Here is a 16,491-nt window from a genome sequence, read left to right on the forward strand (position 1 = left end):
CGCTCTTCTCACCCTGTGCTATTACAGAGGCCCACGCCAGTGCCTGGCCCCAGACGGGCGACACGGGAGCTCTCACCTTCATGGTGTGCGTGGCCGACTTGGCTGCACATCACGTTCCTTCGACAGAGGACACAAGACGCAGGACGGAGGGTAGAGGACACGTGAGAGCCGTGGGTCCATCTCATCAGAGTCCTGACATTTCAACTGCAGCCAGTGCGAGAGGACCGGCTCGTCTGAGCAGGCCTGGGGGCCGCCTCGAGCTCTGGGGAGACTATAAGCTACCCGCGCTAGCCCAGACGATGCAGCACTGCGGTCCAGGAGCCCCTGGAGAAGGGCCACAGGGCCCCACGAGGCAGAGCACTTAGGGCGACCGGACCCCCTCCTGGGAGCCGGACTCCTGCCTCTGACTCCCAGCTGCCTCCAGCCCCTTGTCTGCCCTGCGGCACAGCGGGCTGCTTGAAAACTGCAAACGGATCCTGTCCCCCGCCAGGATACAGATCACATCTCACCATGGCCTCCAAGACTCACCTGTCCACGCCCACCTCCTTGGTCTTTCCCTGCTCCCCACCTGCTTGGGGTCCCTCTGAGGCAGGCAGGGCACTTCGTCACCGCCTAGATAGCATCTGTCTGCCCATTAGACCCACAGGAGGAGCACCCCGTCTCCACTCACCTGTGTGTCTCAGGGCCCACCACAGAGCTAGACCCAGGGTCCCAGGGGCGGGTGGGGCATTCAACACCTATTTGTTCAATAAATAAAGCTTCAACTTCTGATACCCAGAGTTAGAAAGACGCAGGAAACCCATGTAGATGTACACCTGCACACACACACACACCCTGAATGTGAGAGGTCAGACACCTGCCCCCAGAGTACACACACAAGCGAGCCCCGGGTCCACAGCGTGCCGGGGTGTGTGTAACCACGTTCCCTCCCCTGAGAGGAACCTGGGCCCCTTTGCCTTCCGCTGTATCTGGATCCGCGATCAAGCCTTGCTTACTGGAGGCGACAAACCAGTTCCCTGTCCTGAAAGGGCGAGCGGCTGTTGTCCCCAAGCAGACGGGGCGGCCCTGTGCCCCGGCTCCTTCTGGGCCCGCCTGCCCCCCATCCTAAAGGAAACCTGTTACCAGCCCCCCACCCCGACTCCCACCTTCCGTCCACCCCGATTCCCACCTTCCATCCGAGTGTCCTAACACCCAGGTGTCTGCCCTGCCTGCTTCAGCCCCCAGCCCAGCTGGCGGGGCCAGCTCTCCCACCTTAGGAAGCTCACCACCTCCTGGGAGGCCTCCTGGCTGTAGACTCCCAGGGTCTCGCCCTGCCCCTGCCCCCTCAGGGGTTACACCCTCTGATCTGTCAGGGGCTGAGACTCGCTCCCCAAGGCTGGGTTTGCTTGGTGCCACTTCAGATGCCGATTCCCAAGAGGGCAGTGGCTTTGGGTGTCTGTGTGACTTATGGTGTCAAGGGTCCCCAGGGGTCAGCTTAGTGGAAAAATTAAGGCCCTGGAGGACGAGAAGGCACCCGCTAAGAGGATCATATAAACGAGGCCGCGCGGGGCGGACTTGACCGAGCCAATCTGAGAGCTTAGTGCTCTGCGAGGAGTTGGATGAGCCCAAGTCACAGGACCCTTCCATCTCTGACCTCCCGGGAGGCGAGGGCGGGAACCCCGGGGGGGCCCTGCCCTGCCAAGCCCAGGCTGGAGGAGGAGGAGGAGGGAGGCGGGCTGAGTGGGAGGGGCGGGGGCAGCGCGAGTCCGCCGTGACCTACATCTGTCCCGGCGCCACCAGGCCACCGGCAGTCCATTCAGAGCCTCCGGCAGCAGCTGGACGTGGGGAGGCGGGAGCGGCCGGGAGGCCGGAGGCCGGCTGTGCACCCAGGTCAGTGGGCCCTGCACACCTGGCTGTCCACCGGGGCAGGGGCAGAGAGGGAGAGGCTGGGATCCCGTTGCCCTTCTCTGCTCAGGAAGGGCAGGCAGGGGGCAGGGAGCCCAGAACTCCCCTGGGCAGTACATCCCCTCCGATGGCTGGGGACACTTGGAGGACGGAGCTGCAGCGAGTCTGTTGGGGCAGTTCTGTCCCAGGCTCAGACTCTCCCGGTGCTGCTCAGCTGGCAACGCCGACCAGCTTAAATACTCTGAGCAGCTGTCCAGAATAAGGACCTCCGGTCTGGAACTCGGCACATCTTGATTAATAACATGGTCAAACAGGGAGAAAAGCCCCGGGTGTCTCTCCCTGCCCTGACTCCTACGCATTGAGAAGCTGGAAGCAGCAGGAAGCGGGAGGGCTGGATGGAGCTGGTGGGGCGGGGGCGGAGTGCTGAGGGCCTGGGGGAGACCGGGAGACATTTGCAGGGACTCAAGCTGCCGTTTGGTGCAGAGTTAAAATTCTTCTCCAAAGTGGAAGAAAGCTTGGAGCAGAGCGTCTCCTCCCCAACGGCCCCCCCATGAGGACCACGACCCTCTGACCCTCTGGTCTCCCACCAAACGGATCTCTCACCCTTCGCCTTTGACCTTGTCCCGGATCTGGCTTACTCCTGAAGAGGCCGAGGTCGGGAGGGCGAGCTGGCCAACGTGGGCCCCTGGGTCCCAGTTGGGGCTCAGCTGCTCTCCCGTCTCAGCTGGGGTCTGGAGGCGGGAGGCTGGAGGGACAGACGCGGGAGGATTATGCTTCTTGGTGTGTGACGAACGGCTGAGTAAGTAACCGAGAGCCGCTCAAGAGTGATGGAGACATAGGGTGAAGATGCTAAGACGTCCGTGCTCACTGCACCAGGGAGGAGGCGGTGGGCAGGCTCGGGGTGGTGGTCCTGGGCGTGGGTGGGACGGAGCCCCCCACCCTCACCCCCGCCACGGCCAGCTGGGTTCCCCTCCGGCCCCCTCGCCCTGCCCGGCGACTCCCCGCAGAACAGCGGCTGTGGCCTGTGACCGCCCCAGAACGCGGCTGGCGCGCTGCGGCATTCCAGCGCGCCGGGGCAGTGGCCGGGCTGTGGGGGGGACGCCGCGGGCCCGGGGTGCCAGCGGGTGGGCAGTTATGAAACGGAGGCTCCTCGCTTGGAGGACGGAATGTGCCCTGTCATGTGATTCTATACTGAGGGCTCTTTGGGCAGGAAATGGAATCTCCAAAATGGAACCCTTGGCCACGGGCCAACCGCACTGGGGGTGGGACTGCTGGGAAGTTCTTTCAAGACACCCCCTTCCCGCTGGACTCTCGGCTCTCCTTACTGCTCTCAGCCCAGCCCAGCCCCAGGCCCCCTGCCCTCTCCCGGCGGCCCGCCTCGTCAGCCTCAATGGATGGCGGTTGGATGCCGTTGAGCGGGAGTCAGAGGGGTGCTGCTGGTGGTGGAGGGGGTCTGGGAGGCACTCTTGCCCACCTGACATTATAACTCACTGGCTTTGGAGGGGGTGGATGGATTTATGGAGATCCTGATGTTCCAGCCTAGAAGACCTTACGGGCAGCCCAGGGATCCTTGCCCGCAGGCCTGGCGATCTGGATTCCAGATTGGGTGGGGTGGGAGCTGGAGGGCTGCAGGCCCTGCTCGAGACTCTCGGGGCTGGTGGAGCGACCCACAGTCCCAGGGCATGCCGCTGGAGAATTCTCATCCCCAGTCAAGGGGCCAGGCCGGGAACAGCTGGGAGACCCTGAGGTCTGGAGTTTGCTTTCCTGATTTGGGGATGGCCGTGTGCCGCCCTCCGAGCGTCCTCTGGGCCTGGGGCCCCACCAGCAGGCCAGACCTCCAGCACAGCTTGTAGCTCATCCACAGTTTCCTTTCCCTGGATGAGATTCCAAGCGGGCAGTGCCCTACCCTCCCTGGTCTCCAGGGGGTGGGCCATGCTGGGCCAGCGAGTGGGGGAGAGGAGCTCCTGGCCGGCCGGGGTGCTGAGGTGTGGGAAGGACGGGGTGACCAGCCTGGACCTTTCTCAGCAACCCCACCTTCTGTTCTCAGATCAGTCAGCGCCAAAGAGGAGCCGGAACCATGGCAGGTGGGAGAAGCGCCCCCTCCACTCTGCTCACCCCACATGGCGCCCACCAGGAGAGGGCGGGGGGCAGGGCAAAGAGCATGTGGCTTGTTAGTTCCGGATTTGGGTTTGAACTTGTTTTCCTAAATCCGGGGAGCAGAGCCCCTCCATGGGCCCCGATTCCCACCAGGAGCCCTTTTCCACTCTCCCTTCCCCACCCCCTCTCCCGGGACTCTCCCGGGGTCTCCCCAGGGCACCCATGGCCACTCCCCTGGGGCACCACTCACACATGGAAAGACCACCGCCACACCCGCTAGAAAGCCCCAAAGCCCTTCTCCCTGGAGGAGCCGAGGATCCGGCCCTGCCCAACTGTGGGGGGCGGGGGGCCCCTGCCCCTCCGGCTACAGGTCTAAGCTGAGGCCCACCTCCCTTCCCGCCACCTCCTCCAGGGAAGTCCCTCAAGAAGTCCTCCACGCCGGGTGTGAGCATCTGGCAGCTGGTGGAGGAGGTGCCCAAGGGTTGCAGCACGCCCGACTTCGTGCAGAGGCCCATCGCCTTGGCGCTGCAGGAGGGTAAGGCCCGGGAGGGGAGTGGAGGGGACGGGGCCCCGGGCCTGCTCCAGCCCAGCCCCTAACCCCTGTGTCCGCAAGGGGCCTGAGGAGCAGAGAAGCAAAGGGGTGCAGGCCTACCACGGGACAGGCATCTGGGAAAGAGGGTGGGGGTGTGGTGAGCTGGGGAGCAGAGGCTCATGAGGCAGCCCTGGGACCCGCACCCTCCCGGCCCACAAGCAGCTCTGCAGAGGCACCCTCGAAACGGAGTGAAATGGGGCTGCCCCACAGTGGCCCCGGGGGCCCATAGGCCGCAGAGAATGGAGCCGGGGAAGCAGAGGGAACGGGCTGCGGGGGAGGGGTGAGCGGGCACCCTTTCCCCAGCACGGGCCCCCCAGCAGGTTTCAGAGCCCCTCATTCTGGCCTAAGGAAAATGACACCCCCTCCCCCGTTAGATCTGACTCTACCTCTCCAACAACACTGTCATGAGAAACTGCGTCTCTCATCAGGGGTGGGGGACTGGCATCTTTATTCCCAACTGTCCTCTGCTAAGACACTCCTGGGGTGCTGGGGGCCTGAGGACAGGCAGCACCTCACCCCGCCCCACCGGCTTCCAGGCAGGGATGGAGCTGGGCTCTTTCCCGAGGCTGGAACCCTGGGTCTCAGGACCGGACCCTTTGAGCACCACCACCAGGCTTTGCCAAGGTCACGGTCCCCCCACCAGAGAGTGGACACAGGACCCACAGAGGACTCCCCCTTCCCAGGCCCAGGAGAGTCTTTCAGGCCCCCGCCCCGCCCTGGCCCTCAGGGGCATACACAGACAGGGGGAGGGCGTCCTTGGTTGCCTGAGACTGCGTTCTTACCTGGGGACCTCGGATCCCCAGGACCAAGGGCAGGTCCCCCTCTTGGACTGGGCAGCTGAAGTGCCCAGAGCATCACAGAAAACATGCATTAAAATCCCCATCTGTCCTCCCTCAACCCGTCAAACTGCCTGCCTGCCTCTTCCGGTTTCAGGGAAGACCGCCACCTTCCGGGCTGTGGTCTGCGGGGAGCCCAGGCCCAGGGTGCGCTGGCACTGCTCCAAAGGGGACCTCAGCAGCTCCAGCAAGTACCAGGTCTCGTCCAGCACGGGCCACAGGGAGCACGTGCTGCAGGTAGGACTGCGGTCCTCCCGGGCGGGGGTCCTCCCTTCCCCTCCCAGAGCCAGGGTAGACCAGCAGGCCAGCCAACCTCTGCTGACAGAGTGCTGGAGCTTCCTTCAAGCCCTGGAGGCAGGCTGCCTGGCTTACCACCCCAGCCTTGAAAAATCACCTCATTCTCTCTCTCTTCCTCTGTGAATTGGGGTGATGATAGTGCCTCCTTCACGGGGTTTTTATGAGCATTGAAGGTTTAGCTAATAAACCTCCCCCAGGCCCGACCTGCAGTGAGCACTCAGTCGATATTGGTCAGTGTCAGTAACATTCACAGTTACACGTCACAGAACACCTACTACGTGCTGCTCCCGGGCTAATTGTTTGACCTAGATTGTGTATTTTAATCCTGACCAGTCACTGCTTTGGGGTAGAATTATTTCGGCCACGCTGTGTGGCATGCAGTGTCTTAATTCCCTGAACAGGGTTCGATTGGGAGCTTGGAGTTTTAACCACTGGACTCCCAGGAAACTGCCAAATTTATTTATTTATTTATTTATATTATTTGCCACACTGCACAGCTTGCAAGACCTAGCTCCCTGATCAGGGTTCTATATATGGGTATTATTATCCTCATTTTATAGGTAAATAAGCTGAGGTCCAGGGAGGTTAGGTAAGGGGCCCGCAGCACACACCAGAGACGGTAGTTAGTCCTGGATCCGGTGGACTCCGGGAAGCCACTCTCTGCCCACCGCAGCCCTGACCTAGGTTTGGTCTTGGGGTCTGCTTTCCTCATGAACACGGTAAGGTCCATGAAGACAGGAGCTTGCCTTGTTCATCTTATAACGTAGTTATGCCCAGTGACTGGAGGAAGGGGGGCTAGCCCTGTTCCCCTGCCTTCGGCCTCTCTGCAGATCAATAAGCTGACCGGCGAGGACACAGACGTGTACCGCTGCACTGCCGTGAATGCCTATGGAGAGGCCACGTGCTCGGCGAGGCTCACGGTCATCGAAGGTGGGCCTGCCCGCCCCCGCCCCCTCCCTCCTGCCCCACGGGGCTCCGGGTGTGGGAGAGCCCTAAGGGGATCAGGCCTCAAAGCTGGGGGGTGTGGGGGAGCCATGGAGGCCACAGCCCCACCAGGTGCGGGGCCCCAGGCTTCACCCGCTGCCTGCAGCCTCTGCCCCTGGTCGGGGAGGCTCACGCCCGCAGGCGCCCCTGCAGCTGTGCCGGGTGACCTCCTCTTGGCCCTGAGGCGTGAGGTCGGGGTCTGAAAGTTGGTTTCTAGTCCAATCGTTTGCTAACTCACTCCCGGGGCTTCGGTTTCCTCTCTTGGCGTACAAGTCTGCGTGGAGTGGGGCGAGAACATGGGGGCAGGTAACACAAAGGCCAGAGCCTGCCTTAGACATGCTTTGCTTTGGTTTGCTCGTGTTTCCAAAATTTCAAATTAATCGTCAGCAAGGGATCGAAAGTAAACGTGTCTTGGAAAGCGGATCTCATCTCTCAGTTGGTTATGTTTTTGTGCGTGAGTAACAGAAAACCCTCCTTGATGTGGCTCAAGAAGCAAAGCCACTTTCCTAGCCCCACGATGACAAGTCCCAGGGTGGCATCCAGGCTCCGGCAGAGCTCGGGGCTGCTGGGGGAAGCCAGACCCTCCCGCGGTGTGCCACCCTGACCTTGTAGGGCTGGCTGCTACGGACCCGGCTAACCCACATGCAGGCAGGAAGCCGGGATGGAGTGGCCCTGGGACATCTGGTCCTTTTATCAAGAAACAAAAGCTAATATATTATTGTAGATCAACTACACTTCAATAAAGAAGAGTCTTACAACTGTGGAAATAGACAGTACTTCCAAGGAAAGAAGCATGAAATTCATATGGTCCTGTACAGTGTAAATTCTTTGTTCTTCAGTAAAAGTTTTAAGGTTTTAGGAAGACTGAGTTAGAGAATTTCTCCCCTGGAGACAGAGGCATGGGTAACTTGTCTCGTTAAGGTAACCAGCACAAAAGTCAGATGGGAAGCCTGCGGCAAGCTAGGGTTTTGAAGAGAGATTATTATTTAAAGCGCTCATTTATTTCGTGTGTTCCTGCTCTCTCAACGCCCACTGCCCAGGTCATGTTCCCTGGCCATTCCTGGTTTCGAGAGGAGCCGGGAAGGCGAGAGGCCTGCCCTCCGGCCTCCCCGGGGGGCGTATTTGATGCCCCCAGGCCTGGGCCCTGAAATGGCGGCTCTCAGGTGGAGGGGGAGGACAGCTGCCCCTTAGATGCCCTTCAGTGCGCAGTCACCAGCGGCTCCCCCCCGCATTCACGCCACCCCCAGCCCTGTCGACATGAGAGTGGGCCGCCGTGAAGGATATGGGGATCAGGCTGCCCCCCTGGGTCACGCTCTGAGCCGGAGATAGCCGGACCCTCCGCCATGTTCTTCCTCTTCCTGGATGGCCGCCAGCCTCAGAGAGGACTGGGGGTGGGCTCCGCTGGTTCTCAAAGCCCACCAGGGTTTCTCCTTTCTCTCCCCGCCTGTCCACATTAACCACCTCCTCTCTTCCTGATGGTCTAGTTGGCTTTCGGAAGAATCGGAAGAGGCCCAAGGAGCCCCAAGAGGGTAGGTGGAAAGTTGTCCCAAATCTCCTTAGGGTCTTTGGGGGAGGGGCTACTCCCTGCCAGCGCCCCACACCTGGTCAAGCCCTCAGGGTGCTTCACAGGCCATCACCAGCCCACAGGAGGGGGCTCCTTTCCAAAGCCCAGTGGTCTGTCACGAACCACAGGCCCCCTTTCCAGCCCCCTCCCCCCCTCCCCCTGGGGTTCCTACAGAGAGGCCTGTGTGAGCCCTGTGGAGTCCCACCTGAGGCTGGGGCTCATTCCTCTTCCTTTTCTAGACTTCAGGAAGGAGCTGGTGGACTTCCGGAAGATGTTGAAAAAGAGGTGGGCCTGGGCCTGTCCTGGGGAGGGGGTCTGGAGGCTCCGCCCCTGCTGAAAGCCGGCTCGCACTTGCTGCCCCTCCCAGCGCCGGCAGGGGAGAGGGGCTTCTGCTGGCTGGTGGACTTGCTGGGAGCGCTGGACCCCAGGCTCCAATTCTAAGCTCTGTGTCCTTGAGTAAATCATCTCCGCTCTCTGGGTTGTTTGTAAAATGTGCTCCACTCGAGCCACAGAATAATGTCCCCTCAGACACCCTGGTCTGAAAGCCGCAAGACAGTCGTTAGTTAGGAGAGAGTTTCTGCCGGCGGTGTCTCCGCGGCCTCTTGCTCCAGGAAGCCAGCGCAGCGCTCACCCCCTCAGGGCGCCGGCCCGGTGGGTGACCTGCCCACCCCGCTCCCCAGGGACCCGCCTCCCGCCCCGAAGAAGAAAGTAGACATGGATCAGGTGTGGCAGCTGCTGATGACGGCTGACCGAAAGGACTACGAGCAGATCTGCCTCAAATACGGCATCGTGGACTTCCGCTGGATGCTGCGGCGGCTGCAGCGGATGAGCAAGGAGCGCGAGGAGAAGCTGGCGCCGGTACCGCCCCGCCCGCCCCGCAGCCCCTGCCCCGCCCCGCGGCCTCTGTCATCCCCGGGGGCGCCCTGGGGGTGGGGTCGGGGGACATCACATCTGGAGCGCCAGCCGTGGAGGGGCCGCCCCCGCCCCGTCCCCACGCGGCGTCAGCTAAGGACCTGCGTCCTGGCTTTGAAGCCTTGCTTGGACACTCACTGAAATCTGGGGCCTTGGAAAAGTTAGGGCTTCTGGGTCTTGGTTCCATTCCTTGTAAAGTGGGTGTTACAGGCATCCCTGCCTCGCAGGGTTACTGAGTGGTGGTCAGAGGATGTACTTAAAGCACTAAGCTCCGCAAAGGCTTGAGGTTTGCCCACTGCCGTCAGCACACCATCACCCGATCCTGGGGGGTCTGTCTTATTTCTAAAGGCTTCCGGGGAGACGGGCTTCAGCCGCTTACAAACTGAAAGAGAACCGGGAAGTTTTCCCTGAGTCTATCTAGCCCTGGTGGAAGTCTGCTTTCTCTAATGGAAACGCAAAGCCACTTGCTTGCGTTACCTTGAGAACAGTGTTATCAGCTTGGAAGGCGATTCATCCAACCTTCCATCCAGGGACCCAGCTTTCCTGCTCTGGGCTGGCTGCTCAGCCTTGACGCAGGACCCAGCCTCCACCTTGTAACCCAGCACACGTGGGCTCGGGCGCTGCCGGGGGCTGGGGCCTGAGGACCCGGAGCCCTGAGGAGCGCACTCAGAGGGCGCCCCCGACGGGTTCATCTTCCCTAGTACCTCAACACCATCGCCAACCTGAGACATGTCCGGGTCAACAAGGAGGGGATCGCAACCTTTGGCCTGGAGATGGACCTCAAGAGTCCTGAGAGCAAGATTTACCTGTACAAGGTGAGTCTGGGGGGGCGTCAAGGAGGGGGTCTGGCAGGGGAGGATTGGTGCGAGCAGCGTCGACAGGGACGGTGAGGACACAGGCGATATGCCCTGCGCCCTGTGGAGCCCCTTCTGGCTTTGCTGTGGTCAGGTCCAGGGTGTCCAGCCAGGGCACTGGGTCAAAAGCGAGTTCTTAGAAGTGCACCCCTCGCCTCTGAGCGCTCTCTCCAGACACACCTCTGCATGGGCCCCACGAGGAGTGACCCGTCAACCAGGTGGGGGTGGGGCAGGGATCCCAGGGGCTGGGCTGGGGTGTCACACTTGCTGGCTGTGTGACCTCAGGCAGGACGCTTACCTCTCTGTGCTGGCAGCCTCGTTCGTGGCATCAGCATAATGCAGGACCGGTCAGTCTCTTGGGGCGTCTAGCTGATAAACGAGCATGCGCGACGCCCCTCCCCCAGCTCTCCCTCCTGTGCACGCTTCCCTGCCTCTCACCAGCCTCACCTCCTTCCTCTGCCCCTCTGTCCACCGTGGCCTTCCCCGCCATCCGCATGGCTAACTCCTCCCTACAGACTCCCTGGCCCCCCATGTAGTGCTTTAAAAAAAATTTTTTTATATTGAGGTACAGCTGATAATGGGCTTCCCTGGTGGCTCAGATTAAGGTAAAGCGTCTGCCTGCAATGCGGGAGACCTGGGTTTGATCTCTGGGTCAGGAAGATCCCCTGGAGAAGGAAATGACAACCCACTCCAGTATTCTTTCCTGGAGAATCCCATGGACAGAGGAGCCTGGTAGGCTCCAGTCCATGGGGTCGCAAAGAGTCGAACACACCTGAGCGACTGAGCAGGCGTGCCTGTACCCAAAGTGGAAAACAGAGGATTGCCTGGTACAGAGCAGCTCTAAGTGTCTGGGTGTGTGACCCACCCCCTGGGCTGCACTGTCCGTCGCTAGCCTGGGAAAGATCAGAATTCCAAGTAGCGTTTCTACTGAACCCGCATCGCTTTCGCACCAAAGTCAGAAAATCACCAGGCGCGCCGTGGTGGGTCAGGGATGACCAGCAAGGAGCCAGTCTATCCAGGGCTTGGCTGAAGTGGGCGTGTGCACAGACCGCTGGTAGTACTCTGGTTCCTCATGAATGAGAGCACGGGGGACCGGCCACCCTGCTGCCTCCCTGCCCTGCTCGGGAAGGAGGTCCACCGCCCGCCCCCCTGCCGAATCAGCACTCTCTCGGGTGTCTCTTGCATAATGCTGACAGATCGTTTACTCCGTCTCAGAGCCACGGATATTCCTAGAGCATTTATTTCCCTCCACCACACGCTCGGCCTCCTCCCCGCCCCTCTCCCCACCCCTCGTGGTCCCGCAGTGTCGTTTGGTGCCAAGGCCAGTGAGGAGCACGGCTGGTCGTCCGCAAGCAGGATGGGGGCAGGAGGAGCCGTGGACCCACGGAGGCCCTGCGCCCCCCTTTTCCTCCCCTGGCCCCAGGATGGCGAGATGGTCCCCTATGGCTTCGACAACGAAACCAAGCACTGTCTGCGGCATCTGGGGAAGCACTACCAGTTCCAAATTCAGGACCTGCAGCCGGAGGACGCCGGCATTTACCAGGTCCGGGTGGAGGATGCCCACATCTTCACCACGGAGCTGGAGGCCAGCGGTGAGTGGTCTGCCCTGAGCGCCTGGGCGGGCGCCAGCGTGCCTTCCAGCGGGGCTGCTGGATGGCCGGGACGCGGCCCCCTCGCCGTCCGGGAGAGGAGCTCGTGCCCGACGGTTAAATGTTGATGATCCCTTTTCAGAAGCCGCGGTCCGTGTTCTCTTGGCGCTGGGCTGGGCGCTGAGGGTTTCAGACGTGGGCTCTCGCCCTCGCTCACGGTCCGTCCTCAGCATCCACTCCCTCTCAGGCCGGAGCTGACCAGTTCCACAGCCTCCCTTCTGAGGCATGGCCCCCTTCATGACCCCCAGCAAGAAGCTCCACTGTCCCATCCCTCCCCTCCCTGCCTGTCCCCCTCAGGAATGGTCCCTTTCTCCATCATCAGACTCTGTCCCTTTCCACCACCACCCCCTCCCCAGCACCTGGCAGCTCAGGGCATTGGAGGGCACTGACCCCTAGGGTGGGGGGAGCTTTCTGCAGATAAACCATGGAGGATGAGGCTGAGTCAGGCTGAAAAGGGGTGAGACCTCCAGGTGGCCCGGCGCTGTGCACAGGGAAGGGGGCAGGACCCTGGGCTCAGCCAGGCCTGCCTGTGAATTCTGGCTGGACCACCTCTTAACTGCGGGAGCCATTTAGCGTGTAAAGCCTCAATTTTCAGACCTCATGGACGGTAACAGCAGCACCTGCCTTGCAGGTGGTTGGGAGGATCGGTCGGAAGGCAGGTATAAGGCTCCGTACTCAGCCTGTCCGTCTCCTTCCTGAACCTACCTGCCCCCGGAGAGGAGGTTCAGATTTAGAATGCCAGCCACGTCTCACTGTTCACAGCCTAATTATAACTCCTCACTTTATGTGGAGAAACTGACACCTGGGGTGAGGGGTGACCTGTCCGAGGTGAGGCAGGCAGCCGTGGCCCAGCCGGCCTGCCCCGGGCGCCCTGGGCCCCCGGCGCCCCGTGTCGGCTCACGCCCCGCGTCTGCCCGCAGCCATCCCGCCCCGCGTGGTGGTCCCGCTGGCCGACGTCCGCTGCGAGGAGCGGGGGGACGCCATCTTCGAGTGCACCCTGTCCAACCCCTGCCCCAGCGCCGCCTGGAGGTTCCAGCACCAGCCTCTCCACCTCAGTGACAAGTACGAGGTGTTTGTGTCCCCGGACGGGCGGACCCACCGGCTGCTGGTGCGAGGGGTCCGCTTCTCCGACATGGGCCTCTACTCTCTGGGCACCAAGCTCCACGCCTCCAGCGCCTGGCTGGTGGTGGAAGGTGAGTGGGGACCCCGGGCTCTCCCCGCCTTGGCTGAGGCAGGCCCCAAGGCCCAGGGGGGCGGGGCTCCCTGTCAGTGCCCTGTACTGGGGACCCCTCATCCCCGGAGGCCAGAAAGGCCCCCAAGAGCCATGCTCCACGCCTGCAGTGCGGGCCCTCCACGGCGAGCCCACCCTCCCCAGCAGCGTCTGCTGCACTGGGCACAGATCCAAGGTGGCCTGGGGTCCTGGCCAGGGCTGAGGACAGTGGGCCAGGTCCACCCAGGGTGAGGAGCCCCTGGGTCAGGCCAGAGAACATCCTTAAACCCCCTTAGGGTTCTGGGTTCAAGTTGATCCCAGGAAACTAAAGTTGACATTCGTAAGACAAACAATAGAATAAGTTGATTTAAAGGGAGAAAAAAAAAAAAACAGCGAGGCAACTGCAGGTGGCAAATGACTTTTGGCTTCTGTATTTTCTCCCAAAGTCCTCCTGAACCACCGAGCAGGGTCGGGGTGGGGGCCTCGGGTACAGGACCGGGGGAGGCGGTGATGGGATGAGCCACCAGCGAGCTGGTCTGCCTGGCTTCCTCCAGAGATGGCCGGCTTGCTTCTCTGTTGGGGAAACTGAGGGTCAGGCAACTGGGGAAACCGCTGGGGTCTGAGAGGCGCCTCAGCCTGATTTAACAGGGCTTTTCTCTTCTCTCTCTCCGTGGGCGTGACCTCTTACCAAAGCTGGGAAGGATAAGAGCCTTCTGACTGCAAGCGCTGACCACCAGAGGCAGGCACAAGAAGGCCAGAGCCCAGAAGATTTCAGGAGCGCCCGTGGGGAGGGGGATAGATCCAGAGAGCAGGGCCCCACAGGGAGCTTCCTCCAGAGAGCTGGGCTGGCCTCTGGGGCCACAGCCAGCCCAGACAGGGGCGGCCTGGGAGGGCCTGGTCACTCCTTGATGGGGGGCAAGGAGGCAGCTCACGCAGCATGGGGCCCTGGACAGGCCAGAGAGGGCTTTCTGGAAGAGGAGGGAGGCAGAGTCCCGGGTCTTGGGGTCGACCAGCTCCATGGAGGGAGAGGGGGGGACCGGAGCCTTCCGGGGGGCTTAAGAGGGGGCTTGGAATCCGGGCTGGGACTCACGGGAGGCCAACAGCGAGGTCGCAGCAGAGACGGTGCAGAGCCAATGGGAGCCTGGGAGGCAGGGTCCTGGCAGCTTGAGGCTGGAGGGCTGGGGGAGCGGGCCCCTTGGGGAGCCCAGGCTGGTCCTGCAGGGTCTGGCTTAGAAGGGCAAGGGTCAGAGATTCTGCAGGGGGAGAGCCTGGGTGAGCTGAGGGGAGGGCACGGTTTGAGTGGTGGGGTGGGGAGAGGCATGGCGGGCCCAGGGTGGAGCCACAGGGCTGGCCCAGGGGGTGCTGGAGGCGACCACGGGGCAGGGGGTCCCGGAGCACTGGAGCCTGTAGGAGGACGGGGCTCTAGCTCCGTGGCAGGCTGGGGCCCTGAGAAAGGGAGCGATGCTGACCACAGGGATGCAAGGGGCTCCTGGGGCTCAGGGGCATCTGCAGGCTGGCACCTCCAGGAGCCACCTATATCTGCGGGTGAAAGCTTCTTCCAGGGCCGCGGAGCTCCTGAGGCCAAAACCGGGGCAGAGGCAGATGATGGAGGCCCAGGGGGTCCCGGGGGCTGGGGAGAGGGCCCACGGGGGCTCAGGACAAGGGAGGGCCCAGAGTCCGTGGGGGCCTTGGGTGAGGTGGGCCGCAGTTCCAGCGGGGCCCAGGATCCCCGGGCCTGGACTGCCGGTCGGAGGGCTCCAGGCGAGGCTGTGGTCCCAGGCCCTTGGGATGACACTGGGTCCGACCCCAGCAAAACCGGGGCCCACGGCAGGCCTGGAGTGCTGGTGTGCGGTGGGGAGCGAGGGGGTGAGGGTGGCCCCCAGGCGGCAGGGCTGACCGGGTCTGATGCTAGAAGCCACAGGCTCAGTGAGTCTTCAGGCCCTGGTGGGACCCTGGAAGACACGGATGGGTTGAGAGGCTCAGGGGCCATGGGGTCTGAGCCAGGTTTCCGGGACGGGTCCCGGAGCTCCAGAGAGAAAGCACCCAGAGGTGGGGTGGGCCACGTGAGTGGCCTCGGAGGCCCAGAGGGGATGGAGTCTGGGCTGGGTGAGGGCTCCGGGTATCCCGGGGGAGCAGGCCTGGCCTATAGAGCCGGTTTCAGTGATGGCTTAGGCGGGCCAGGAGCCGTGGGTTTCGGCCGTGCTAGGGGCCCGGGGGGAGCAGAGCCTTGGGACAGGGGTGGTGGCAGCTGGGGCTCAGAGGTACCTGGGGGCACGTGGTCTGGAGGCAGAGATGGTCGTGGTCCTGCAGGAAGGGCGTCTGAGGGACCTGAGAGCCTCAAGAGTGGTTCGGGCGGCCCAGACAGGGGCCCTGTGGGTGGGAGCAGCGTGCCTGCAGAGGCTGGGGGGGCCTCCAGAGGCTGGGGAGACAGCGGCCCTGGGGGCAAGTATCTTCCTGGTGGCCGGGGCCGGCCTGGGACAGCAGGGTCAGTGGGGAGAGGCGGCCTGGGGGCCTCAGCTGCAGCAGAGACTGTTGGGGAGGGACGCGCAGGGGCAGAGCCGGGGGTCTGGCGGGGAGCGGGGCCTTGGGGTCAGACTGGAGATGATGCGGGCTGCAGAGCCCTGGGGGGTCTGGGGGCTTCTGGAGAAGGAGCGGGTGAAGATGGCTCTGGGGTGTTGGGGTCTCTGCAAGCGGCAGGCCAAGTGCATGACAGGGGTGGAGCCAGAGGCCTCGGTGTGGGGGTCTCTGGAGCTGGGGCTGGTCCTGGGGGTGCTCCCGGGGGCCCCGAGGCATCAGAGTCTCACGCTGGGGTGGCCCTTGAGGGCCGGTGGGCTGATGCGTCCGGTGAACCGCTGGGCTGTGGGGATGGGTCACGCGCTCTAGGGCCTCAGTCAGTAGGAGGCACGTCAGCTTACCGAGGAGGGTCCAGGGGTCTTGGGCCTGGTGGGGTAGAGCTAGTGGGGGAGGCGGCCTTTAGAGATGGTGTGGGGGGCCCTGGAGGAATAGGGGCAGGGGCTAAGGCAGGTCACAGGGGTGGTTTAGGGGGTTCTGGGGAGTCAGGGTCATGTGGTGAGGCAGGCTATAGAGAAGGTTTAGGGGGTTCTGGAGGAATGGGGGCAGGGGCTAAGGCTGGTTATGGGGATGGTTTAAGGGGTTCTGGGGGAGTTGACTCAGGGGCTAGGGCTGGTTATGGGGATGGTTTAGGGGGTTCTGGGGGAGTTGATTCAGGGGCTAGGGCTGGTTATGGGGATGGTTTAGGGGGTTCTGGGGGAATTGATTCAGGGGCTAGGGCTGGTTATGGGGATGGTTTAGGGGGTTCTGGGGGAATTGATTCAGGGGCTAGGGCTGGTTATGGGGATGGTTTAGGGGGTTCTGGGGGAGTTGATTCAGGCGCTAAGGCTGGTTATCGGGATGGTTTAGGGGGTTCTGGGGGAATGGGGGCAGGCGCTAAGGCTGGTTATGGGGATGGTTTAGGGGGTTCTGGAGGAATGAGGGCAGGCGCTAAGGCTGGTTATGGGGATGGTTTAGGGGGTTCTGGGGGAGTTGATTCAGGGGCTAAGGCTGGTTATGGGGATGGTTTAGGGGGTTCTGGAGGAATGGGGGCAGGCGCTA

The 16,491-nt window shown here is 62.5% G+C and overlaps 1 protein-coding gene across 1 annotated transcript in view; it reads left to right on the plus strand.

The window, feature by feature from the left end:
• The first annotated feature begins 1,739 nt into the window (after positions 1–1,739).
• The window catches only part of IGFN1 (immunoglobulin-like and fibronectin type III domain containing 1), a 30,084-nt gene continuing 15,332 nt past the window's right edge, over positions 1,740–16,491 (plus strand). Inside the window, exons 1-12 of the mRNA XM_027565830.1 lie at positions 1,740–1,869; positions 3,932–3,968; positions 4,394–4,516; positions 5,507–5,646; positions 6,537–6,636; positions 8,175–8,219; positions 8,494–8,539; positions 8,935–9,112; positions 9,868–9,981; positions 11,444–11,612; positions 12,590–12,862; positions 13,573–13,632. Coding sequence (XP_027421631.1) covers positions 3,962–3,968; positions 4,394–4,516; positions 5,507–5,646; positions 6,537–6,636; positions 8,175–8,219; positions 8,494–8,539; positions 8,935–9,112; positions 9,868–9,981; positions 11,444–11,612; positions 12,590–12,862; positions 13,573–13,632 — 1,255 coding nt within the window. The 5' untranslated portion in view covers positions 1,740–1,869; positions 3,932–3,961. The remainder of the gene's footprint in view (positions 1,870–3,931; positions 3,969–4,393; positions 4,517–5,506; positions 5,647–6,536; positions 6,637–8,174; positions 8,220–8,493; positions 8,540–8,934; positions 9,113–9,867; positions 9,982–11,443; positions 11,613–12,589; positions 12,863–13,572; positions 13,633–16,491) is intronic.

This window comes from Bos indicus x Bos taurus, chromosome 16, assembly GCF_003369695.1.
Source record: "Bos indicus x Bos taurus breed Angus x Brahman F1 hybrid chromosome 16, Bos_hybrid_MaternalHap_v2.0, whole genome shotgun sequence".
Taxonomy (NCBI): Eukaryota; Metazoa; Chordata; class Mammalia; order Artiodactyla; family Bovidae; genus Bos; species Bos indicus x Bos taurus.